General features: G+C 43.7%; 1 protein-coding gene across 1 annotated transcript in view; it reads left to right on the forward strand.

Annotated features, from left to right (window-relative positions):
* Positions 1-3,482: 3,482 nt before the first annotated feature.
* The window catches only part of LOC130131527 (immunoglobulin-like and fibronectin type III domain-containing protein 1), a 28,663-nt gene continuing 7,612 nt past the window's right edge, over positions 3,483-24,533 (forward strand). The window contains exons 1-18 of the mRNA XM_056301243.1: positions 3,483-3,615; positions 3,865-4,004; positions 4,348-4,447; positions 5,029-5,110; positions 5,233-5,425; positions 5,589-5,702; positions 5,830-5,998; positions 6,202-6,474; positions 6,664-7,035; positions 15,432-15,547; positions 16,555-16,696; positions 16,789-17,082; positions 17,286-17,588; positions 18,611-18,790; positions 18,915-19,043; positions 19,147-19,226; positions 20,327-20,519; positions 22,313-22,606. Of these exons, the coding sequence (XP_056157218.1) occupies positions 3,483-3,615; positions 3,865-4,004; positions 4,348-4,447; positions 5,029-5,110; positions 5,233-5,425; positions 5,589-5,702; positions 5,830-5,998; positions 6,202-6,474; positions 6,664-7,035; positions 15,432-15,547; positions 16,555-16,696; positions 16,789-17,082; positions 17,286-17,588; positions 18,611-18,790; positions 18,915-19,043; positions 19,147-19,226; positions 20,327-20,519; positions 22,313-22,606 (3,307 nt within the window). The remainder of the gene's footprint in view (positions 3,616-3,864; positions 4,005-4,347; positions 4,448-5,028; positions 5,111-5,232; positions 5,426-5,588; positions 5,703-5,829; positions 5,999-6,201; positions 6,475-6,663; positions 7,036-15,431; positions 15,548-16,554; positions 16,697-16,788; positions 17,083-17,285; positions 17,589-18,610; positions 18,791-18,914; positions 19,044-19,146; positions 19,227-20,326; positions 20,520-22,312; positions 22,607-24,533) is intronic.

Below are 24,533 nucleotides of genomic sequence, written 5' to 3' on the forward strand. Positions count from 1 at the left end.
ACACTCGGATAAACAAACCAATAAATTATCTACAGCTGATTAATGATGATAATAACAATAATAAATATCAATAAAGTCATAGTAGCTTTTTTAATAATATCAACCTGAGGATACTATTTTTCCATTCAACTGTGTAGTCATTGTGTATAAATACAATGCCCAACATCTTTCAAATGTTGGAAAGTTTATTATAATATGATCCTCCAACAATTTGATATTTAAAAGCAAATACAGACATTACCTACCAGTTTTTGTCTGGTCATTCTTAGGTTAAAAAATACAACATTCACAATATTCTTGCCATGTGAGTTATCAGTGAAGAAAACATGGTGTTTGTTTCTGCTTCCATTTATTACAGCCGAGGAAACATTGGCGAGTCCATCCAGCAAGCAAAGTTAAAATGTTGAAAGGGTACAAAGAGACGGATGGGACAGTCTCAGGCCAAGGTAAGCAGTGAAGTGTAATCTAATCTGCTTCCACGTCCACAGATGTCACTCACACGCCACCTCAGATATCAGAAAGCATCCAGCGTGTACGGTGTCGGTTGCTTTGATTAAAGTCTTATTTTGTTAACATTAGACTTGCTCAGCAATGCTTTCCAATGCTGGTATTCCTTTTGCAAGATAAAAATCCCATCCCAGAACTTCATATGCAAAATGAAGCTCTGTTTGCACAATTAAGGCAACCTCATTTTGGCAAATAAAACAATGACCCTTGAGCAATAAATTTATGCAGCTGCTAGGTCGATCTTTGGTTCCCTAAAGGTGTTTGAAACCCAAAACTCTTTTTTTTCAGCTGTTAATGTGTTCATGATTTTTTTTAATATAAAACATGTTTATCCATATTGCAATCTTGACTATAATCTGCATAATTTTGTTTTCCCACGATCGTCTGTGGGAAAGCCTGGTTTCTTGTCGCCAACTAGTGGTTGAAAACATGGTCTGAACTGTGACTTTTTGAGTTAGAGACGTCATCAAGTTACCACCACCCATGCCAGTTTGCATGCCTTCCAAGTGTACTTCACTGCCCCTCCCAAGCCCCACGAAGGGTTGCTGCTTTAAAAAATGTGGAGCGGGTGGAGACAGGCATTTTATGTCCCCTTCATCCAAGAAACATGTTACATGCAGTGGTTCAAAGACATGTCTCACATCAGTTTGGAAAAGAAAGAGAAAAAAGATTGAGAGAAATTGGAGGGGGAAAAAAACAAAGCTTTGGACCTCCAGCCTATGCAAGAAAAGGCGAAGCACAAACCATCCTCAGTCAATGTGTGACATCTTTGAAAAACTGCTCAGCTCCCCTCCAAGTGTAAATAAAAACTGACTGAACGGTGCTGATAAGAGGGAAATAATTTCTGTAAAATGCTGTGAAAAAATGAATACATCTTAAACATACTAGATAATATTTGCGTATTTATGTGCCTGTCTGTTACTTCAAATAACCTAGCTACCTCTTACAAAGTGACAGATTTTTCACAAGGACTTAATACTTTCAGCATTTGGCTATTTTATTATTTTTTGTCTTGGTTGTCTGTTTAATGTATTATTTTTTCTTTTTCTTTTTTTTCAAAATTTCAGAGTTAAACATATTCACTATTTATTCAAGAATATCTGAACTGCTTATGTCAACCAGATATTCACAACAGTAAAACAGGCAAACAAATACTCATAGCTCTGCATACAATTAACTTTTAGATGGTATACCCTATGGACTATTGTAAATACAAAGAAGGTATCACTGGGACAAAGAAATAAATTCTGGACACTCAGATCAAAAATCTGGTGTCTGTGCACATGATCGATACAAATGCAGAAGACAATAGAATACTGTATACAAGGCTTGCTTCATTTATTGTTTAGGACACATGCGTCCACATGTTGATTCAACCTGATAAGAGACTATCAGACTGCTAATGTAGCACAAAGTCACTAAGGGGTATCTCGCTGGCTATGTCATTAGCACTGTTGTCTCACAGAAAGAGGGTCCTGGGTTTGATTCCAGCCCATCTGTGGGAAGTTTGCATGTTCTCTCCATGTCTATGTGGGTTTCCTCCCACAGTCTGAAGATGTGCATGTTAAATTAATTGGATTATCAGGGTGTCTGGGTAGTGTGGTGGTCCATTCCGTTGCCTACCAACATGGGGATCGTCGGTTCGAATCCCCATGTTACCTCCGGCTTGGTCAGGCGTCCTTACAGACACAATTGGCCATGTCTGTGGGTGGGAAGCCGGATGTGGGTATGTATCCTGGTCGCTGCACTAGCACCTCCTCTGATTGGTCAGGGCACCTGTTCAGGGGGAGGGGGAGCTGGGGGGAATAGTGTGATCCTACCATGTGCTATGCCCTCCTGGCGAAACTCCTCAATGTCAGGTGAAAAGAAGCGGCTGGCAACTCCACATGTATCGGAGGAGGCATGTGGTAGTCTGCAGCCCGCCCCGGATTGGCAGAGGGGGAGGGGCAGTGACTGCGATGGCTCGGAAGAGGTAGGTAATTGGCTGGATACAATTGCGGAGAAAAAGGGCGATAAAAAACCCCCCAAAATAATTGGATTATCTAGATTGCGCATAAGTGTGGATGATGTGTAGTGACTATGTGTGAACCCTACAATGGACTGGTGGACTGTCCAGGGCTTCTCTCTGCATATTGTCTGAGACCTGCTTAAACTTCAGCAACCCTGAAATGGATTAAGAAAATGGATGGCTAGATAGTAAGTTAGAAGAATCAGTCAGCACCCATTCAGTTTATCCACTGGACTTTTCTGGGCAATCATCAACACATGATCTGATTTTTCATGTTTTTACCCATTAGTTTATCATTGAAGTCCGAACCATCGTACAGGCCTTATACCCTGCTGACATGTGCTGTTTATGCTCTTAGCCTTAGATTCTGCTTCTGGGAATTTTGATGATAAAGAGGGTAGGTTTGGTTAACAACAACCATGTTAAATTTTGCACCTGCTGACCAAGGCATGAAGAATTGATGTCTGGAAGTACTGAAGTAACAAAGTGTACAGATATACACTTTCAGCATCAAATTTGCTAAGCTAATGGCCAGTTTTGCTTTTTTTAAAAATCTAAGCCAATATTGAAATAAAAGATCTCTGAACACAGCAAACTCTACAGTATCAAAAAGGATAAGAATTGAAAATTAAAACACAGAAGACAGAGAATGGTGAGGATACTGTAGGCTTTGGCATGGCTTTCTAGCCTACTGACCCCCCCACCCCAAATCAAAGAAATCAAGCAAAAAAGGAAAAAACATCATATACCATCTCCAATACATCTTACCCCATGCACTACACTATTTAACCAAAATCCAACATCACCTTCCCTCCTTCCCCAATCACAATAAAAGGGCTCCCCTCCACAAATCCACTAATAAACTCTTCTTCTCCAACATAACTATACAACATATTAACATCTCATCTTGTCTACATTAATGCTGTATTTCACCTCAAAGTTACTGTAGCCAATAATTTATGTTCTAATGTTTTCAGTGGAGATCAAGATGAGATCGAAGGTCCCCGGGGTTATGATCTCCCAGTTTGTTGAGACACTGCCAGAGGGAAGGAGCCACCCAGACTTCACCCGCAAGCCCATTGCCCTGACCATCCAGGAAGGTAGGCATGGTAACAAATGAATGACAGTAAACAAAAATAACACTTAATATTCTGTGACATTCTCTAGACTCCAAGATCAAAAGCTGAAATGAGAAGAGGATTCAATCAGGGAAGGGCAATGGCAGCAGAGCTCTTGTTTTCCAGATGTAGACTCTGGCATCTGTGTTAAACAGCACTGATCAAGCTCAAAGATTAGCCTACATTTAAAGTTCGTGTTTTGAAGTTTTCCGTGTATCCCTTTGTTTATAGGCAAACTGGCATTTTTTAAAGCCATTGTCATTGGAGACCCGAAGCCATCTATAACATGGAGCAGAAATAATGGAGATGTGTCCGATACTTCGAGATATCAAGCCAAATACGACCCAAATTCTAATGAACATACTTTTGAGGCAAGTCATATGACCTATCAAATGCCTGCATGATGCTACATGACACACTGAATTAAAGGAGTTTTCAAAAATAGCACCCCCCCCCCCCACACACACACACACAGAGTAGCAGTGCTCATTAGATTCAGTTTTGGGAAAGGGAGAGCATCCACTGATGCAATGACAACTTTGTGACATTTTATTTCAGTTATTTTAATCTGTCATTCCAGGAAGTCTCAGTTATTTCTCTTGCCATCCACTAACTTTTCATGATAGTAGTTAGACTTCATGATAGTAGTTAGAAAAAGGTAATGGATAGACTTGTATCTCTGCACAACTTATCCAATACTTTTCTTTTTTCCAGATGCCAAATGTTTCATCTGACCAAGCAGACATGTATAAATGCTTTGCCACAAATGAGTACGGAAGAGCAATGGTCACAGTTATGCTCAATGTTATCGAAGGTAAGACTAATTTGCATATTATATATGAAAAATCTCAATATATCAGCGATCACCCATTAACCAGAGTTGAACAATTTCTGTACAATCAAATTCATACATTTCCAGTTTCAAATCAAAACAAAAAAGGCTAGCAACTATAATTGTCTTCTGGCGATCATAATGCCTGCATTGAATTTCAGCAGGCACACGTTCACTCTGACAGAAGCAGTTAGTTCACAGATGTGTGATTGTTATGAGCACCATGCTACCTATCAGTATTGTCATCAGTTGTCCTCAGAGAGACTGGAGCCAATTCAGTGTTTTAAAGAGGGAAAACCGAAAAACAAAAAAACAAAAAAACAAAAACAAACAATTGGCTTTTGTCCTTGAATATAACAGCTACAATAATGAACTTTGCCTCCCTAAAAAAATGGGATCCTCACACACAGGAGCCAGATGGCAGGTGTCCAAAACTGAGGTGCCTCCTGTTAGCAGGACAAATCAAGAACAGTTCAGTTGTATAACATGATCTACTAATGAACTGTAAGAAGTGGGCAGGTTAATAAAGCATCTTCTTTTTTCCTCTTTCACTTTTTTTTCAGTTCTCTATAAAAAAGGCAGAGCCCAGCAACAAGCAGAAGCTCCAGATATCGATTTTAAAGCTATACTTGCAAAGAGGAGAAGGTGCTATACTTTATTGTATAACTCCACAGTCTTGTTAGCATGTCTTTGCCTGAGTCTGCGTGACTTTACATCCATGTATTATGAAGGATATGAAACTGTTGGATCCCCGTTCTGTTTTCCAGTAAAGTTCGTCCTAAATCCGAGCAACCTGAGAGAAAAAAGGGAGAGCTAGACCCTAAATTCTGGGAGATCTTACTTAGTGCTGACAAAAAAGACTATGAGAGAATCTGTGCAGAGTTTGGAGTCACAGACTTCCGCTGGATGCTTAAGAAACTCAACGAGATGAAGAAGGAAAGGCAGGAAGAACAAGCAGAGGTTTGCCATTTTGTGATTTTTGTGCTATTAATTTAAAATATTTTAGATTTCAACTGGTAGTGGGAGGAAACACTGTATCTAAATTCTTTCATTTGAAAGAAGAAAAACATTTTTACACTGGTGTTCAGTTTTCCCCTGTACCTGACTCTTGCTTTTGTCCCAGTTCATCAAAAGCCTGTCTAACCTGAAACAAATGAGCATGAAGGCAGATAACACTGCTTCCTTTGAACTTGACATGGATCTCATTGACCCAAATAGCAGAATATTTCTGTACAAGGTATGTCAAATAATTAAATCTGTGACACAGCAATATTGTTTGTTATAGCAATTAGAGTATTTACATATTTGAATGAACAGTATCTGTACCTCTAAAGGAAACCTGTCATTTTATATTTCCCCCACAGGATGGTGAGATGATTCAATACACAAGGGATGTGGGAGGAGAAATGAAGCACAGCCTTGAGGAAGTGGGGAAGAAGTATACATTTAACATTAAAGGCCTTTTACCAGATGATGCAGGACTATACCAGTTGGATGTTGAAGATGTGAACATATTCTCCACTGACTTCAAAAGTGAGCTCACACCAGCACACCATATATCCATATCCTTATCGTCAAAGTTAACTGAAGGTACACGAGATCACATTTTTAAACTGTTATTACAGTCATTAGCCTCATACAGTGCATACCCAATCATAATCAGAGAAGAGAGCATGTGAGGCTATGGTTCAAATCCCATATTGATTAATAAACATCATTGATTACTTTATTTTTAGTTCCCATGGTGGATTTCTTGGTCAAAATCCAGGAGGTGAAGGCAATGGAGAGAGAAGATGCTGTGTTTGAGTGTGTGCTTTCAAACCCTTTCTCCAAGATCTTGTGGTTTGGCAAGAATTTGCCCCTGGAACAAGGGGATAAGTATGACATTGAGGTTTCAGAAGACAAGCTCATTCACAAGCTGGTGATCAAAGATTGCTTGGTAGTGGACAAAGGAATTTACTCTGCTTGTGCAGGAATAAAATCTTGCAATGCATGGCTCATTGTTGAAGGTAAGTTGTTACAGAATAGTCAAAGAGAAGATTTGCACAGCAAATAGTTGATAATAATCAAACGTGTTTACTAATGTTTGGACACATGATGACAATGGTCAATGATGAAGTAAATGCAATTTTGCACGCTTTTTGCCTTTATGTAATGATATGGTGCAATAATTGTGCAACTTCATTTTATCCATTCAGCTGACAAAGATGCGCAAAAAGGCAAAAAGACAGCAAGAAAAGCTACAAAGGCAGGGGGATCTGGAGTAGAACTGCAAAAAATTGCCCAAGAGCAACATATGAAACTGGAAAAGGAAAGAGAGGAAAGGAAAGCGCAGATAAACGCTGCAAAAGAAACGGCTTCTGCTGCAGCACCACCGTCAACTCCTGAAGGTGATGCTGCACGAGCAGTACCCCCCTCAACCACTGGAGGTAGCACTGCACCTGCAGTGCCCCCTTCAACCACTGGAGGTGGCACTTCAACTTCTGGAGTTACTGCAGCTGCTCCTGCAACTGGAGGAGCCCCCAGTGAATCTGCAACTGCACCCAAAGCACCTAAGGACACCGGACAAGGTAAGCACCAACCGTAGGCTTACGACATGCTAGATTCCCACATAAAGACAAAGCCTGGTCCTAGACCACTGGCCTCCAAGGAAATGCTATCAGCAGAAATGTGGATGCAGATTTTCAGATCAATTAAACACTTTTAACCTGAGAAGTAGGGGATTTGTGGAATCAACTTGTATAGTATTATGCTGGAATGAAAACCAGCATACATACATACATGCGTATGGCGTAAGTGACACAAGGCTGGAGACCACTGAACATTTCAAATTGAAAAAAAAACAAAAAAACAAAAAAACGAATGAGTTAACACCTGATCCTTATGGAATTCAAGGAAACTGGAAAAATGTTTAAGCACAACATAATTTTAGATATTGAATAAAACATTACTTAAGGCTGTCATCTGCATATCAGAAAGTGCAAGCACAGCTCTTTCTGATATGCAGAAACAGCTGTGCATGCACTTTCTGATATAATATGTTTTTCACTTTCATAACAGTCCGTATTGTCTTTCCAAGTATGTTGCCTTCCAAGTATTTAATATACAATACAAGTGCATAGATATCATGATTAATTTATGTTAACAATTATGTATTTGTTTCACACAAAACACTGTCAACAGTTTGAATTCTATAGTATGTATTTAAAATATTTGATGTCAAAAATACAATGACTTGTTTCTTAAGTGGTCGTGGTCACTGATTGATCTTGATGATTAATAGGAATGTCAAAAGTTGATGGAGCAGCAGTGAGTATAGGAGGTTTGGATCAACAGGGGGTGGATGTGGTTAGCGGTGGTAAGAATCTTTGACAACCGTGTTAACCTCTGCATGGTTACAACATTGAATATCACAAGCCATTTGAAATACAATGGCTTCAGTAGCTTGCGTGCTAACTCATACAGTAACTGAGATAGCATAGATCTGTACACTGCAAGCCTATTAAAACAGGAAAATGTTTGTGAATAGATAACTGACTGCAAAAAAAAAGCCTTAGTAGTGGTCTCCACTACAGCCTCCACTTCAGTGAAACTCCTTCATACTAGGGGGTCTTACAATCCATCGATCTGGATCAATGTATTGTTTCTATGATCAACAATCCAATAGAATACATGCAAAGTGAAAACATTGATCCATATTATCATCTTTAGGATATGCGTAAGCTGTAAAATTTTTAAAGTTCAATATCTCGGAACCAATGAGCACACAGATAGAACCTTTTTATCCAAAGTAATGAAGCATAGATGTGCATGGATTATGTTCACAATTGGAAGGTCATCAAGGGCTCTTTAAGTTAACTGATAAAAAATATTTGTGCTTAAACATGAGAAATGTAGCACTTTACAGTGAACAACAGGAGGTGTATATGTATTCTTTTTATCAAAAAGAATAATTGTTTTTAATTTAAATGTCTGGAAGAGCTCAGTAATAAAATTGTCAAATCATATTTTAGTTGCTTTTTGTGAGTTGATATAAATGTAACTGATGGTGTTAAATCGGCATATGATATTGTCTCATATGGATCACAGGCCCCTGAATTGAATCAAATCTAAATCTTATTGTAAAGTTCCACTTACGAATCGGAGACAAGAGTAGAATTCCCAAATCGTTTGGTTTATTAATTCACTCAAACAGCACCAAGATAACACACCGAGGTGCAGCAATGTCTCACTCATAAACGAAAACAAAACCACACCCGAAAAACTACGCGTGTGGGAGGAGTCCGCGAAGGCTATGGAGGAGGACTTTCGGTTGGCCTCAAGGAAGTTCTGGTAAACTATCCGGCGACTCAGGAAGGGGAAGCAGGGCTTGACTCAGGCTGTGTTCAGCCGGGGAGGGGAACTGTTGACCTGGACTGGGGATGTTGTCGAGCGGTGGAAAGAACACTTCGAGAAGCTCCTGAACCCAACTAACATGTCCTCAGTGGAGGAGGTAGAGTCTGAAGACTCAGGGGAAGCCCCACCCATATCCCTGGCAGAGGTCTCTGAGGTACTTAAAAAGCTCCTTGGTGGTAAGGCGCCGGGTGTGGATGAGATTCGCCCTCAGATCCTGAAGGCTCTGGACATTGTTGGGCAGTCTTGGTTGACACGCCTCTTCAGTGTTGTGTGGAGGTCGGGGACAGTACATGTGAAATGGCACACTGGGGTGGAGGTTCCCATATTCAAAAAGAGGGACCGGAGGGTGTGCTCCAATTATCGGGGCATCACATTGCCCAACCTCCCTGGGACAGTCTACTCTAGGGTTCTTGAAGGGAGGCTCCGACTGATTGTCAAACCTCAGATCCAGGAGGAACAATGGATTCTGTCCTGGCCGTGGAACAACGGACCAACTCTTTACCCTTGCGGAAGTGCTGAGGGGGGCATGGGAGTTTGACCAGCCAGTCTACATGTGTTTTGTGGACTTGAGGAAGGCTTACGACCGTGTACCCCGGGGCACTCTGTGGGAGGTACTGCGGGAGTATGGGGTACCGGGGCAGTTGTTACAAGCTATGCGGTCCTTGTATAACCAAAGTGAGAGCTGTGTCCGCATTCTTGGCACAAAGTCAAACACGTTTTCGGTGAGTGTCAGACTCCGCCAAGGTTGTCCCTTGTCTCCAATTCTGTTTGTGATATTCATGGACACAATCTCAAGGCGCAGCCAAGGTGAGGAGTATGTCCGTTTTGGGAACCTCAGAATTACATCTCTGCTCTTCGCAGATGATGTAGTTTTGTTGGCTTCATCAGAACGTGACCTCCAGCATGCAGTGGTGCGGTTTGCAGCTGAGTGTGAAATGGCTGGGATGAGAGTCAGCACCTCCAAGTCTGAGGCTATGGTTCTCTACCGGAAAATGGTGGATTGCTCCCTCCGGGTTGGGGATGAGTTGTTGCCTCAAGTGAAGGAGTTCCAAGTATCTCGGGGTCTTGTTCACGAGTGAGGGTAGGAGATTGAGAGGCAGCTTGGTGCAGCATGAGCAGTAATGCAGATGTTGTACCGGACCGTTGTGGCGAAGAAGAAGCTGAGCCGGGAGGCAAAGCTCTCAATTTACCAGTCAATCTTTGTTCCAATCCTCAACTATGGTCATGAGCTTTGGGTAGTGACCGAACTGGACTGGAGGTCTTCCTTGGGGGCAGAGCGAAGGTCGAGCATGACCCAAGGGAGGCGATCGACCCAGTTGCTGTCCGTGACGCTGGCATGAAGAGTGGCTTTCATAGACCGATGAAACCGCTCACAAAGTCCGTTGCCCTATGGGTTGTACGCTGTGGTGCGGTGGAGCTTCACCCCTGGCCCCTCCGTGACTGCAGTCCAGAGCTCCGACGTGAACTGCGGGCCACTGTCAGAGGTGAAGTCAGTCAGCGTGCCAAACGGGCCACCCAGGACCCGGGCTACCTCAGTAGACGTGGTCGATGACAGGGGAACAGCTTCTGGCCACTTGGTGGTCCTGTCCACCATAGTGAGAAGGTGAGTGAACCTGTGGGAGGGGGGCAGGGGGCCCACAAGGTCCACATTCACATGGTCAAAACACCTCTCGGGCTACAGGAATGGTGCCAAGGGGGGCTTTGGTATGATGGTGCACTTTGGAATGCTGGCACGCCACGCAGGAGTCAGCCCAGGCCTTGATGTCCTTCCTGAGGCCGGACCAGACGAACTTGGCCCCCACCAGCTTAGTGGACGCCTTCACACTTGGGTAGGAAAGGCCATGGATAATGTCAAAAACACGGCGCTGCCAGCCGGTGGACACCATGGGGCGGGGCTGGACCGTGGAAACATTGCAGAGGAGCGTGTCATTGGCGCTGTCAAACACCACATCCTCCAACCGCAGCCCCGTAGCGGCCATCTCATAGGCCTGCATGTCAGCATCAGTGGCTCGGTCTGCAGCCATGGCAGCGTAATCAAGTCCCAAGTGAACGGACCCTGCCACCACCCGGGAGAGGCAGTCAACGACCAAGTTGTCCTTGCCAGCCACGTGCCGGATGTCCATGGTAAACTCCGAGATGGCAGAGAGCTGACGCTGTTGGCGCCAGCAAAGCAGCATTGGCCGGCGCAGCAGCATTGGCCAGCCCAGCCTTGGCATCGTTGAAAGCTTCGTCCGTCCCCGCGGACGAGTCTACATCGCCAATGGCTTCCTTGCCCCACAGGGCCTCGTATAAGGGCAGCATGCGGTGAGCTGCGCGGGGAATGAACCTGTTATAAAAGTTCAGCCATGCCCAGGAACTCCTGCAGGGACTTCACAGTGCGGGAGCGTGGAAAACTGGCGACGGCGTCCACTCTGGCAGGAAGCGGAACGGCTTCCTGCGGGGAGACGCTGTGGCCGAGGAAGTCGATGGACAGGCTAAACTGGCACTTAGCTGGGTTGACTATGAGTCCATGCGCACTGAGTCGCTCGAACAACTGCCGGAGCTGCGTCAGGTGCTCCTCCGCGGATGCGCTGGCCACGAGAATGTCATCCAAGTAAACAAACAAGAACGGCATATCCCGTAGCACAGAGTCCATCAGCCGCTGGAACGTCTGCGCTGCCCCCTTGAGACCAAAGGGCATCCACATGAACTCGAAGGGTCCAAATGGCGTGATGACCGCTGTCTTGGGCACGTCCTGAGGGTGGACCGGTACCTGGTGGTAGCCCCGCACCAAATCTACTTTGGAAAAGATGGTGGCCCCCACCAGATGGGCGGAGAAGTCCTGTATGTGCGGGACGGGGTACTGGTCAGGGGTTGTGCTGTGTTCAGGCGATGAAAATCACCGCAGGGGCGCCAACCACCGTCAGCCTTAGAAACCATGTGCAGGGGGGAGGCCCACAGGCTGTCCGAGTGGCGCACGATGTCGAGGCGTTCCATGGTGGCAACTCCTCCCTGGCGATCGCGAGTTTAGCAGAGTCGAGATGCCGAGCACGTGCGTAGACCGGGGGGCCGTCGGTGGCAATATGGTGCTCCACGCCATGCTTGGCCACCGCTGATGGGAATGTAGGTGTGGTGAGGTCAGGGAACTCTGCGAGCAGTCGTTGATATGTCTCTCCGGCGGCGAGTATGTTTGACAGGCCGAGCGTCCCTGCACCTCCCAGTGTGCACGGGTATGTAGCGAAAGAGACAGCATCGATCAAGCGACAGTTCGTAACATCCACCTTCAGCCTGAAGGCGCACAGGAAGTCCGCGCCCAGAAAGGGAACCGACACCGCAGCCATAACGAAGTCCCAGCCGAAACGCCGCCCGCCGAAACACACCTCCACATACCTGGTGCCGTAGGTACGTATGGGCGTGCCGTTCGCGGCATCCATCGGGGGGCCTTGTCCGCCGGCCATGGTGTCCGCGGCCGATGCAGGCAGGATGCTACGCTGAGCGCCCGAATCGACCAGCGGCCGCCGGCCAGATAAGGCGTCCTTGATAAACAACTGCCTGCTGTTCTCGTCGGCGCTCATAGCTGCTATTGAGCGCCGGCCCTGGCGTTTCCCTGGACGCTGAAGCTGCATGGCGGGCGACACTGCTTGGCCCTGGCACCAAACCTGTTGTGGTAATAACACAGCCCGCTATCACGCTGGCGGCGGGCAGCCACCGCAGCCGCGGTGCCCGCTGCGTCCTCCAGAGGCGGGGGCGAGGTCTGGGTGGGGAGCATCGCATGAACGAACTACTGCCGGTTGGCGAGGAAAATCCTGTCCGCTTCCGCACCCAGAGCGCGGTAGTCTTTGGTGGAGGAGAGGGGGGGCTGTCTAGCGCTGTGCGCACAGGCGCTGGGAGCTGCCGTAGAAAAATATGGGTGAAAATGTAGGAGGGATCCGCCGAGCCCAAAACGGCCAACATTTTCTCCAGCAGCTCAGGTTTGCTATCGCCGAGTCCGTTGAGTGACAACAGGCGATCCGCCTTCTCCATCTCCGACACCTCGAAGAGCCCCATAGCTCGGGCCGTCGTCCGGGCATCCAACGCCGCCACCACATGGAAATACCTCGTAACGTCCCGTGTTATTCCTCCCAGCTCGAACTGGGCTTCAATGTGCTGAAACCATGGCCGGGGACTGTGCTGCCAAAAGTCGGGCAACTGCACCGTTGCTGCTGAGATGCTAGCGCTAACATGAGCCATACCGTTAGCATCACTCGGAGCCGGAGCGGTGTCGTCATCGTCTTGGGTCAACATATTCGTTGTCAACGTGCGGGGTCACCAATGTGGGAGTGCAGCAATGAGGAGACGGAGAGATCGAGTCGAGTATATTCCGTTTACTCGCCACACAAAACAACACAGATAGAGCACAATATCTCGTGGCAAACAGCTAACCGCTAGGCTGCAGAAAGCATGGCTCCACTTCCTGGAAAACCTCAGCAGTGCCTACGTCAGCACTCTGAGCGTCTGCCTTAAAGGAATAGCAGCCCCTGGTGAATATATCCTCAATTGTGTATCACCACACTGTATTATTTTTGGACTAGGTCCCTCCATGATTGCTGCCTCTGCATTGGCCCCTGCTAGCCTGTCGCGTCCTAACAGGATGCCAGGTTTGCGCATTGCTCTCGAAATCACCCAATCATGTTTCAAAAACAAAACATAAGTTCTCAATATCTAGAAACAATCAGATATTTCATTTAAAAAAAAAGTCAAGTCCCTCTGAGCCATCTGCCTCAAGTCTAAGTCAAGTCTCAAGTCATGAATACCAAGTCAATGTCAAGTTGAGTCTTTTACCAGTGTGTTAGTCAAGCAAGTCTCAAGTCCACAAATTTGCGACTCGAGTCCCCTCACCTCTGCATCGCAACATATGGAATCAGATTCTTCACTACATAAAATTAGATTTTCATTACAGGTTACTCAAGTCTGAATGAAATAAATGCCATATGGTCTGTGAAAAAAATAGTACTGCCAGGCAATACTTGTTTGAAAAGTAGTATTGCCATGGCAGTACTACTTGTTTGAGAAGTTGTGTTGCCTTGGCAACCCTGGTAATACTGGCGGTAGAGGCCTGTGCTGCAGCATCCTGTACAGATTTGGAGAGTGAACATTTGATTCTACCTTGCCTAATACAGTATTTATTCATCTGTCAAGAGTTGAGGAAAATAGATGGACACAGATGACTGTAAACAAAGAACTCACAATCTTAACTTACACGATGTCTGCATATTTTACCAAACTTAATAGCAATCATAAAGCAATTAAATTATCTACTTTGAAAGAAACCATATGAATATCCCTAATATAGCACTATTCATCCATCGGGGTTGAGAACAATTTAAATGTCACCATCTAAACACATTTACAAATTTAACCAAACGAAATAGCAAGCACAAATAAATCAAATCATAGGGAGATGTAATTTTAATTTAATGTAATATACACAAAATGAGTATAATATATGGACTACATATTAACAAAAATCTATAAAGACTACTCACAAATATATTTGATCACGGATTGTGAATAGTTGATATACGATGTAATACTAGTAGTTTTTAGTTAAATATAGTACAGCAGCAGTGGTAAGAGAGACTTCACGTTAAACTGATAAATATGTATATTATAAGAATGTGGGAGGAATCATGTGTATCATTCACATAATATTTTTTGGTGTTTGGTTTGCTGAAAGGCTAAATAGGAGTGCAAGTCCATGCAGGCAAAACTCCGGATGAACAATGTGCAGTAGCAAGAGGTGGTACGGAAGATTGCTGAATTACAACAATAATAATACTAAAGAACTTGGAATATCTTTAGAAAAGTTTTCTAAATTTCTCACTTATCTATTATTATTAAATATCAATTAAATTACCAAATACCCCTTCACATGATTTTATTGTTTATAGCATGGTTTAATGTTGTTATCTCATGTAGCTCTTATCATAAATGCAATAACCTTCACTTAAGGGGAAAGTTGGAAACAAATACATCAACAACCATTGATTGGCAGTGTATGCCAGGGAATTTATATTATTGCGATCCCATGGTCCACAAGGATGCTTACATAGAGGACATTATTTGTGTGCAGTCTGTAATGCCACCATTTGTGTTTGCTCCTTATTGTGCTTGCTCTGTCCTGTCATGAGCTTACATTTTAAGATCTATCGATCATAAGCCTCAGAACTAGATCACAATCCTGATACTGGATTCGTGTGTTTTGTCACCACAAAGGAAATGTACACTGCTCTAAAACCTGTAGATGCTGGCTGACATAGATACAGTTGTAATCCATATTCTTGATTTTACTAACTTCTCATATTGTGCTTAAAGGTAAAACCTGAACAGTTAATTTTCTTCAGTGTGCACTACACTTAAGGTAATATATTACCTATCAGAATATATTAACATTGTTAAATCATTTTTACTATTCAATGGCAGAGAACTACATTGTGTTGGCATTTCTATTATCTTAAGTTATTTGTATCTGTATCAATCTAGTCATCAGCTGTTACTTCTTCTGCATAAAGATGTTAAAGTGGAAAGTAATTGTAGGTTTCATTTTACATAGAACATGGAATTGCCTGTGGACTCTCTGATACATACGCTATTCGTGGCCAGCCAGATGAACTCACTGTTAAGATGAACTCCCATTGTGATGGAGACTGGTTCAAGGATGGAGAGCCGGTGAGCCTTTCTTAAACTCTGTAGTCAAAATTACAATTTAGATTTCTTCTCTTTCCTTTTTTTTAAATTGGCATTGTATTTATGACTTGTAGCTGTGTGAAACAATAAAATAAGCCTGGATTTCTTGGCATCTTTGGCAATTTAATTACATTACCACAAAATGGTAATGTAATGTAATGGCAGTGGGTTTTCTCCGGGTGCTCCAGTTTCCTGCACCATCAAAAGTAACATGCATGTTAGGGTTAATACTCCTGTCTGTACCCCTGACCAAGGCAATGGGAAAAGAACTGGAGTTGGTGCTCAGGCACAGCATGAAGGAGGCAGCCCACTGCTTCAAGCTACACAGATCACAGCTAGGATGGGTTAATTTCCAGTAACTGAATTTCTCCAAGGGGATTAAGAAAGGAGGGGTATGGTGGTGCAGTGATTAGTGCAGTTGCCTCACAGCAAGAAGGTCCTGGGTTCAAACCCCAGGGTTGTCCAAACTTGGGGGTTATCCCAGGCCATCCTCTGTGTGGAGTTTGCATGTTCTCCCTATGTCTGTGTGGGTTTCCTTCGGGTGCTCTGGTTTCTTCCCACAGTCCAAAGACATGTAGGTCAGGTGAATCGGCCATACTAAACTGTCCCAAGGTACAAATGTGTCGGGCCTGTGATAGCCTGGCAGCCTGTCCAGGATGTCTCCCCACCTGCCACCCAATGACTGCTGGGATAGGCTCCAGCATCTGGCGACCCCAGTTGGGATAAGTGGCTTGGATAATAGATGGAATACATGGATTACCAGAAATACCATGGTCAAATTGCTAGTGCCATCTCATATACACTTGGTATATTATGAGTCTGCATGCAGAGAAGGGTCATATGTGGATTACAAGTGTTTGACAGAGAAATAATAGCAGGAAGGTTTTGTTTTCTTCCTTTCCTCAATATATTGAATATTTTATGCATACATTTTATAATGAAAAGCAAAAATACCCATGTTTTTAAGGTTGAATGATTTATCTTACCAGTTAACCTCCAAAGACGGACGCAGCATAGCCAAAGATGGAAATGTTCACAAGCTGACAATTGAGAGCTGTGCATATGATGACGCTGGACTGTATCGGTTTGTGTCAGGGGAACACAGCACAGAAGGAAATGTCACAGTTGGAGGTATAAATCAATCCTGATCCATTCAAAATACCAGTTAAAGCTACACATTAGCTTCAACATCCTTAACAGGCCATACTCTTGGTGTTTCATAGATGTGCCGGAGTTTGACCCTGATGATCTTCACAAGTTCTCGAAACCTGTGATTGTAAGGGTGGGCCAAAATGCCACTTTCAAGATGCCCTTCTCACCTCAGGAGTCTTTGGTGATCAAGTGGTTTAAGGATGGTGCTGAAGTGAAGGACGGTGGAGGAGTTAAAATTGTGAAGGAGCAAAACCTCTGCCGATTACTGTTCAGAGACTGCCTGCGGACAGACACGGGAGAAATCAAGATCCAACTCAAAAACCCATTTGGCGCTGTGGAGGCCACATCTCAACTAATTGTCATTGGTATGATAACAATGGGAGAAAATCTGATGAGGAAAGTGAAAAATATAACAAGTCCAAACCTGAACATCTCCATTACTTTGATGGTGCAAGAATCCCCTAATCTTCTGGTCCACAGCTGTTGTTTAAATATGTAAGCTTAGACTGGTTCCCGTGGTGGTTAATGTCTCTCTAATATATATTTGGTACCATGTTTTTAATTACAGATAGACCAGGTCCCCCTGATGGACCAGTGGAGATTGTGGAAACCTCCTCTTCTATGATTGAAATGAAGTGGAACCCTCCTAAAGACGACGGTGGTTCTGCTGTCACCAATTATATCATAGAGAGAAAGCAGGCAGGTCAGAGCCTGTGGACAAAGCTTGGGGACGTCTCAGCTGACAAGACCACCTTTAGAGACAGGAATGTGGCTCACACCAAGAAATACAACTACCGAATCTACGCCCAAAATCCCGAGGGTCTGAGTGACGCACTTGAGACAGCAGAAAGCATTATGGCAGGCATAATGAGTAAGCCAAGGAAGAAAAAAAACAAAAAAACAAACCAACATCTCATATTCCCCAGTGTATCTCACATTAATTTCTTTCATGCCGTTTATAATAAATGAAAATGCCCCTGAGCCAGTTTTTATGGCGCTTCAAATCATTTATCAAACCTGAATTATTATTCTTCAATTAGGCAGTGGAGAAAGCCCACTCTCTTCAAGCATTCTGCATCTGGGTCATTAAGTTTCTGTGACTCCAAGAAGGAACGTTTTTGATAAAAATCCTGCGGTACTTGCAAATAAACAGAAATATGGGGCAGGCAGTTTTATCATTGTAGCTGCTAAGAGGGTGCAAATTATATCGCGGCCTTCCAGGGAGCTCACTTATTGTACTGGGGGATGGGTCTCAGAGAGGACTTGTAATGAGTCATTGATAATAAAACATCCATGATGTAAGCACTCATACTCGTATATATATATATATATACATATATACACTCACACACACAAACACACACACACACACACACACACACACATTTATTTATTTATTTATGTTATTTTTTTTATCAGCAGATCTGTGCCTCACAGACAAATATTGAAACAAACATCACCAACATGGCCAAATGGAATATAGCATGATAATTTCCTGGCAAACAAGTGATGGATAGGTCAAATGTGAAGACCACACAGCAATAAAGTAGTCTGTAACCCACAGATACATGAGCCTGATAAATATAAACTTCAAAATAGTCAGTTTATTAATGCACCACAGTTTGAACAGTGACTGTAGGAATGGCACAGCTGTATCTTCATACTCGTCCTCATTAAACTCAAGAATTTTTAATTTGAGAATACATGTGCAACATAATTACTATAGAAAATAAAGAAGTACACACATAAAGACTGGTAATAAGAAAAAAATATATATATATAAAAATCATGGCTGCTACTGTATCATATGAAGCCCAGAGATTAACAGTCACTAAAGTTTTCAGAAAACCCTATACAGAAAACACTGACATTTGACTTGCTGTTGTCACTTAGTACTCTCTGGTCCACCTGGAGCCCCCAAGATAGCCAGTACATCTAAGACCTGCATCAACTTAACCTGGACCCCTCCAGTGGATGACAAAGGCATACCAATTATTGGTTACCAGGTGGAGAAACGCAAGAAGGACACAAATCAGTGGATCGCCTTGAACACAGTGAATGAGCCGATTGAAGGTCTGTCAGAACAACTGGCTGCCCTTGGTTTGCCATAATTTTAATGAGGAATCAAGGAATGTGATCCTATGTGAATGTTTCAATGTTGCTGTTTTTTCTACATTTACATGTGCTTCACCTTCAGGTGAAAACTATGCGGTTAAAGCTGTCACTGAAGGAGCAGAATATGAATTCAGGATTTCAGGCATCAATGAGTCCGGTGCTGGTGAGCCAAGCCCCCCATCAGAGATGGTGTGTGCAAAGAATCCTAACAGTAAGTCACAGAGGTCTCAGAGATCTTACCATTTAGTTTAATTATCTCGGGGGGTGTTGGCAATTGATGTTTCGTATTTCACTTTGTACCTGTTTCTATCCAGTGAGACCATGTTTTAGAAATCCAGAGGACTTCATTGTTGTAAGGGCGGGAAATTCTCTGCGTGTCAAAATAAATTTTGAGGTATGGATCAGACACTGACAAATTATTTCTTAACATTCTATCCTATACACTGCTATAGGCCCAAATCTTAATTCAAACATCAAGCAAAGAAAATATTGCATCAGAGATATTTCAATTTTGAAATCGCAAACACACTTCATATTTGTAATTTAGATTTATATTTTTCAAAGAAGGGGCGGCATGGTGGCACAGTGGTTAGCACGGTCACCTCACAGCAAGAAGGTCCTGGGTTCGAGCCCTGGGGTAGTCCAACCTTGGTGGGTCATCCCGGGTTGTCCTCTGTGTGGAGTTTGCATGTTCTCCCCCTGTCTGTGAGGGTTTCCCCTGGGGGCTCCAGTTTCCTCCCACAGTCCAAAGACATGTAAGTCAGGTGAATTGGCCATACTAAATTATCCCTAGGTATGAACGGGTGTGTGGATATGTGTTGGCCCTGTGATGGCCTGGCGGCCTGTCCAGGGTGTCTCCCCGCCTGCTGCCCAATGACTGCTGGAATAGGTTCCAGCATCCCCGTGACCCTGAGAGCAGGATAAGTGGTTCAGATAATGGATGGATGGATTGATTTTTCAAAGAGGCGGCATGGTGGTGCAGTGGTTAGCGCGGTCACCTCACAGCAAGGTCCTGGGTTCGAACCCCGAGATTGTCCAATCTTGGGGGTCATCCCAGGTTGTCCTCTGTGTAGAGTTTGCATGTTATTCCCGTGTCTGTGTGGGTTTCCTCCGGGTGCTCTGGTTTCTTCCCACAGTCCAAAGATATGTAGGTCAGGTGAATCGGCCATATTAAATTGTCCCTAGGTGTGACTGTGTGTGTGTGTGTGCGTGTGTGTGTGTGTGTGTGTGTGTCGGCCCTGTGATGGCCTGGCGGCCTGTCCAGGGTGTCTCCCGCCTGCCGCTCAATGACTGCTGGGATAGGCTCCAGCATCCCGTGACCCCAATTTGGATAAGAGGTTTGGATAATGGATGGATGTATTTTTCAAAGATCTAAAATGTTTGTTTACATTGATATTATCGAACAAAACCAACACCAAATTTCAATTATGCTTGTTAAACATTTTTGTCTGTTTGTTTCTTTTTTCTCATTGTGTCTGATGTTAATATTTTCAGGCCGAGCCGCAACCACACATCACTTGGCTTAAGGACGATGAACCCTTGTCTCCCTGGATAAATGTAATCAATACAGAAGGAATGTCTCAGCTTGTTATTCCCTCGTCGCAACGCAGTGATTCAGCCATCTACACTATCAAGGCGAAAAACTCTGTTGGCGAAGCTTCCTTTGACATTGAAGTGAGAGTCACAGGTAAGGGCAAAAAGCTTGCCTAAGACCTAACCTGACATGTTGTAGGAGAGATGTGTTGCAATGATATGGGTTGCAATGACAATCAACCTACAATATACTGTATGTCAATTGCAAATTTGCTTTCACACTCAAACCAATTGTATAGAAGAGCTACATTTCACTGGAATATTTTCCCCCCCAATTGTACTTTTTCCAATTACCCCACTCTTCCGAGCCATACCGGTCGCTGCTCCACCCCATCTGCCAGTCCGGGGAGGGCTGTAGACTACCACATGCCTCCTCCAATACATGTGGAGTCACCAGCCGCTTCTTTTCACCTGACAGTGAGGAGTTTTGCCAGGGAGACGTAGCGCGTGGGAGGATCACGCTATTCCCCCTAGTTTCCCCTCTGCCCCGAACAGGTGCCCCGACCGACCAGAGGACGCACTAGTGCAGCAACGAGGACACATACCCACATCTGGCTTCCCACTCGCAGACATGGCCAATTGTGTCTGTAGGGACGCCCGGCCAAGCTGGAGGTAACACGGGGATTCGAACTGGCAATCCCCGTGTTGGTAGGCAACGGAATAGACCGCCACGCCATCCGGACACCATTTCACTAGAATATTTCGATATCAAAGACACAATAAGATATGTAGCCAAGCACCAAAGCGAATCCTAGGGATAGAGCAAGAATGCACTTCCACGCAAAAATTACTATCAGGGGTGCTGAAAAAAAAAAAAAAAAAAAAAAAAAAAAACCCAAAAAACAAGGATATGTGGTTGCAACACAAAAAAGAGTGAAATGTTGTACATCCCAGCAACGAAATTGCAAAAAGAGGTTACTCATTTCTGCTTTATTTGCATGGATTACACTTTACCTATTTGATGTTCAAGTCACTTTTGAATGCCAAATAAATTCAAGTGGAAAGTAAGTAATCCATTTAACCTTAACCTTGACCCTATCATATCAGGTGTGCCCCCACCATTGACATGTTTTCATCTCTTAAGTTTTTGAGCCTACATATCCTGCCTATAATCATGTATTTACTTGTTTGTGCACCATATTTTTTACGTTTTTCTTTTTTTGTTTTATGTGCTATACTCTTAGGTTTCCTCCCACAGTCCAAAGACATGTAGGTCAGGTGAATTTGCTGTACTAAATTGTCCCTAGGTGTGAATGTGTGTGTGCGTGTGCGCGTGCACATGCGTGTGTGCATGCCTGTGTATGTGTGTGTGTGTGTGTGCCCTGTGATGGCCTGGCAGCCTGTCCAGGGTGTCTCCCTGCCTGCCGCCCAATGACTGCTGGGATAGGCTCCAGCATCCAGTGACCCCCATTGGGCTAAGCAGCTTGGATAATGGATGGATGGATGGATTTTCTTTTACCTATGATTTATTCTTTTAGCACTGACTTATCAGAACTTAACTTGTTTTTAAATGTGCAATTTAAATTAATTTGGCTTGATTTGATAAAATGAATGGGTGTGATTTCCAGTTTTAAATATTCAGTTTCTTCTCCCATACATTTTTCTCAACCTTTTGTTTTGTTTGTATTTGTAATATAATAGAAGAGTATGTTTCACTGACACTACCAATGCTCTCAAGCTACATCACTGCTATTAATGTATATAGTTTTGCTGTATTTTAAAAAAAAATATTATTATGCCTATGACATTCCTTTTAATCAGCCTCCAAAGGTTTGTCCATCAGCCACAAATCATATGGTCCCTCCTTGTACCTCACATCATATCACAATAGGAGAGCAGACATTGTTCAGTCCCAACTCACATTTTTTGCATTGTATTGGTTCCTAGATGAACCCAAGCCACCTGGGCCAGTGGAGCTGGAGCAGACAGTTCATGGAAAAGTAGAGGTGTCCTGGGCCCCGTCTCCAGATCAAGAGCTGGACGACCGTCTGTACTATGTGGTGGCTGAATGTGACTCCAACACCAGGGTGTGGAAAAATATTGCAGATCGTCTGTTCAGCAATACATACACAGTCAACATTCTACCTGGGAGAGAATACCACTTTCGTGTCTATGCGAAGAATGACATGGGCCTTTCAGATCCATCTGACTCACCTACATGGGGTATAAATAGCAACAAAGGTGAGTTATTATTGAGGTCTTGTTAAATTATTTTTAAACTGCAACTGTCGGGTCGTTGGCGACTAAACTGGCACCCCCACTTCAACCCTTGGGTTGTTGTGAGGAGGGTGTGTGGACACCCAGCAGGACTACAAACAAAACCTTGTCAAAGGGCGGATGAGTTCCTCTGTGAACCAACAGCCATCCATACCTGGAGAGGAGATAGAGACCACCAGGTACTCCCCCTACTGAAACACAATGATGACTCAACCCAACTCAATCACCATAAATGGTGGAAGAGACGTGTTGAGGCATCAGCTGTGCTCCTATGACCTCCTTAGGTTACAGAACTGATAATGATGATGATTTAAGCTGCACTCCTGAAGATTTACCTGAAAAAAAATCCCTTATTTCCATTTGCTGGTCTATATAAAACTGTTTTCAACATTATATGTTGTAGGGATAACACCTAATTAGCAGTAATGATACTGAGTATTCTTCTGTGTGTCTCTGAAACGGCACTGAACAACAATGGTACATTATAAACCTGTATGTAGGGTTGCTATTCACATCTTCATACACAATGCACCCTATTGACAAACCAGGGAGAAAGTTTTCACTATATTGGATTGTCTGCCAGTGATGTCACTGGTGGAATAAACTCGTGTAGCCAGACCTCTGTCTTCACAAGCTCATGGAGATCTGGAGCAATTCAACAATATTTGGTCAGAAAAGGGCAAAGACACAGTGGACTGTCATCATACAGGAAACCAATAAATTATGCCTGGTGCTAGTGCAAACCCATGTAATGACCGGTGAACAATTCATTTCTTCCATACCAGCAAAATGTTGGCTTGGATGGGAAGACAACCACAAAAACCTCATCGAAAGCATTAGATATTTGCTGCATTTGCAGCAATTTTTTTCATTATCTCTGCCAGGTGGTAGGTAGCCTGGAGGGGATTATGCGTTTGGTCGTGTGTGTGTGTGTGTGTGTGTGTGTGTGTGTGTGTGTGTGTGTGTGTGTGTGTGTGTGTGTGTGTGTGTGTGTGTGTGTGTGTGTGTGTGTCCAGGGCTAATCTCGCAAACTACTGGACCCATCAGCCTAAAATCTTTTGTGCACAGTTATGACTGTGTGATCAAGAACCTCTTGTGGTTCCAGTGATTAAAAACCTTTGGAAAGCGTTTGTTCTTGTTAAGTTTGTTAAGTTAACTTTTGTTGGTGCCTATAATACAGTTAATACGGTAGCCTGCTTTGTTAGTCACTTCTACTGCAGTCTTTATGGTAACCCTCCTGTTAGGAGGAAGGCGCGCTGCTAGTGAAAGGCACTTGTTGAAATGTTCGGTAGGCTGTGGCCACTTGCTGTTGAGAGCGCAAATAAAGTTCAGTTAAATAAGTGCAGTTGTCTTATTTGAAACTAACATTGGTAGCAGAGGATGGTTGCCTCGAATGACTTCAGACAGCCTCCTGGATTTGATGAAAAGAAGCCGTATGAAAACTGGAAAAATGAAGTGGAAATATGGAGACGGGTGACGAACTTGGACAAGAAAAAGCAAGCGTTAGCTGTGGCTCTATCGTTGACAGGTAGAACAAGGGATACTGCTTTTGGAATAAATGTGGATGATCTAAATAAGGATGATGGAATGACCACTTTGATTGGGGAACTTGACAAGGTTTTTTTGAGAGAAGAGAAGGACCGGGCCTATGAAGCCTATTCTGAGTTTGATCGAATATTGAGGGAAAATGGCGTCTCGATGGTGGACATTATTGTTGATTTTAAACAGAAATACAACAGGATCCGTAAATTCGAGATGGTTTTCCCCGACGCTGTTTTGGCGTTTAAACTACTGGATACAGCAGGTCTTGATGTGAAAGACAAGCAACTGGCATTGACTGCATGTGGTAAGCATGCTTTTGATTATATGAAGTCAGCACTGAAAGCATATT

The sequence above is a fragment of the Lampris incognitus genome, chromosome 2 (genome assembly GCF_029633865.1).
Source record: "Lampris incognitus isolate fLamInc1 chromosome 2, fLamInc1.hap2, whole genome shotgun sequence".
NCBI classification, from domain to species: Eukaryota; Metazoa; Chordata; class Actinopteri; order Lampriformes; family Lampridae; genus Lampris; species Lampris incognitus.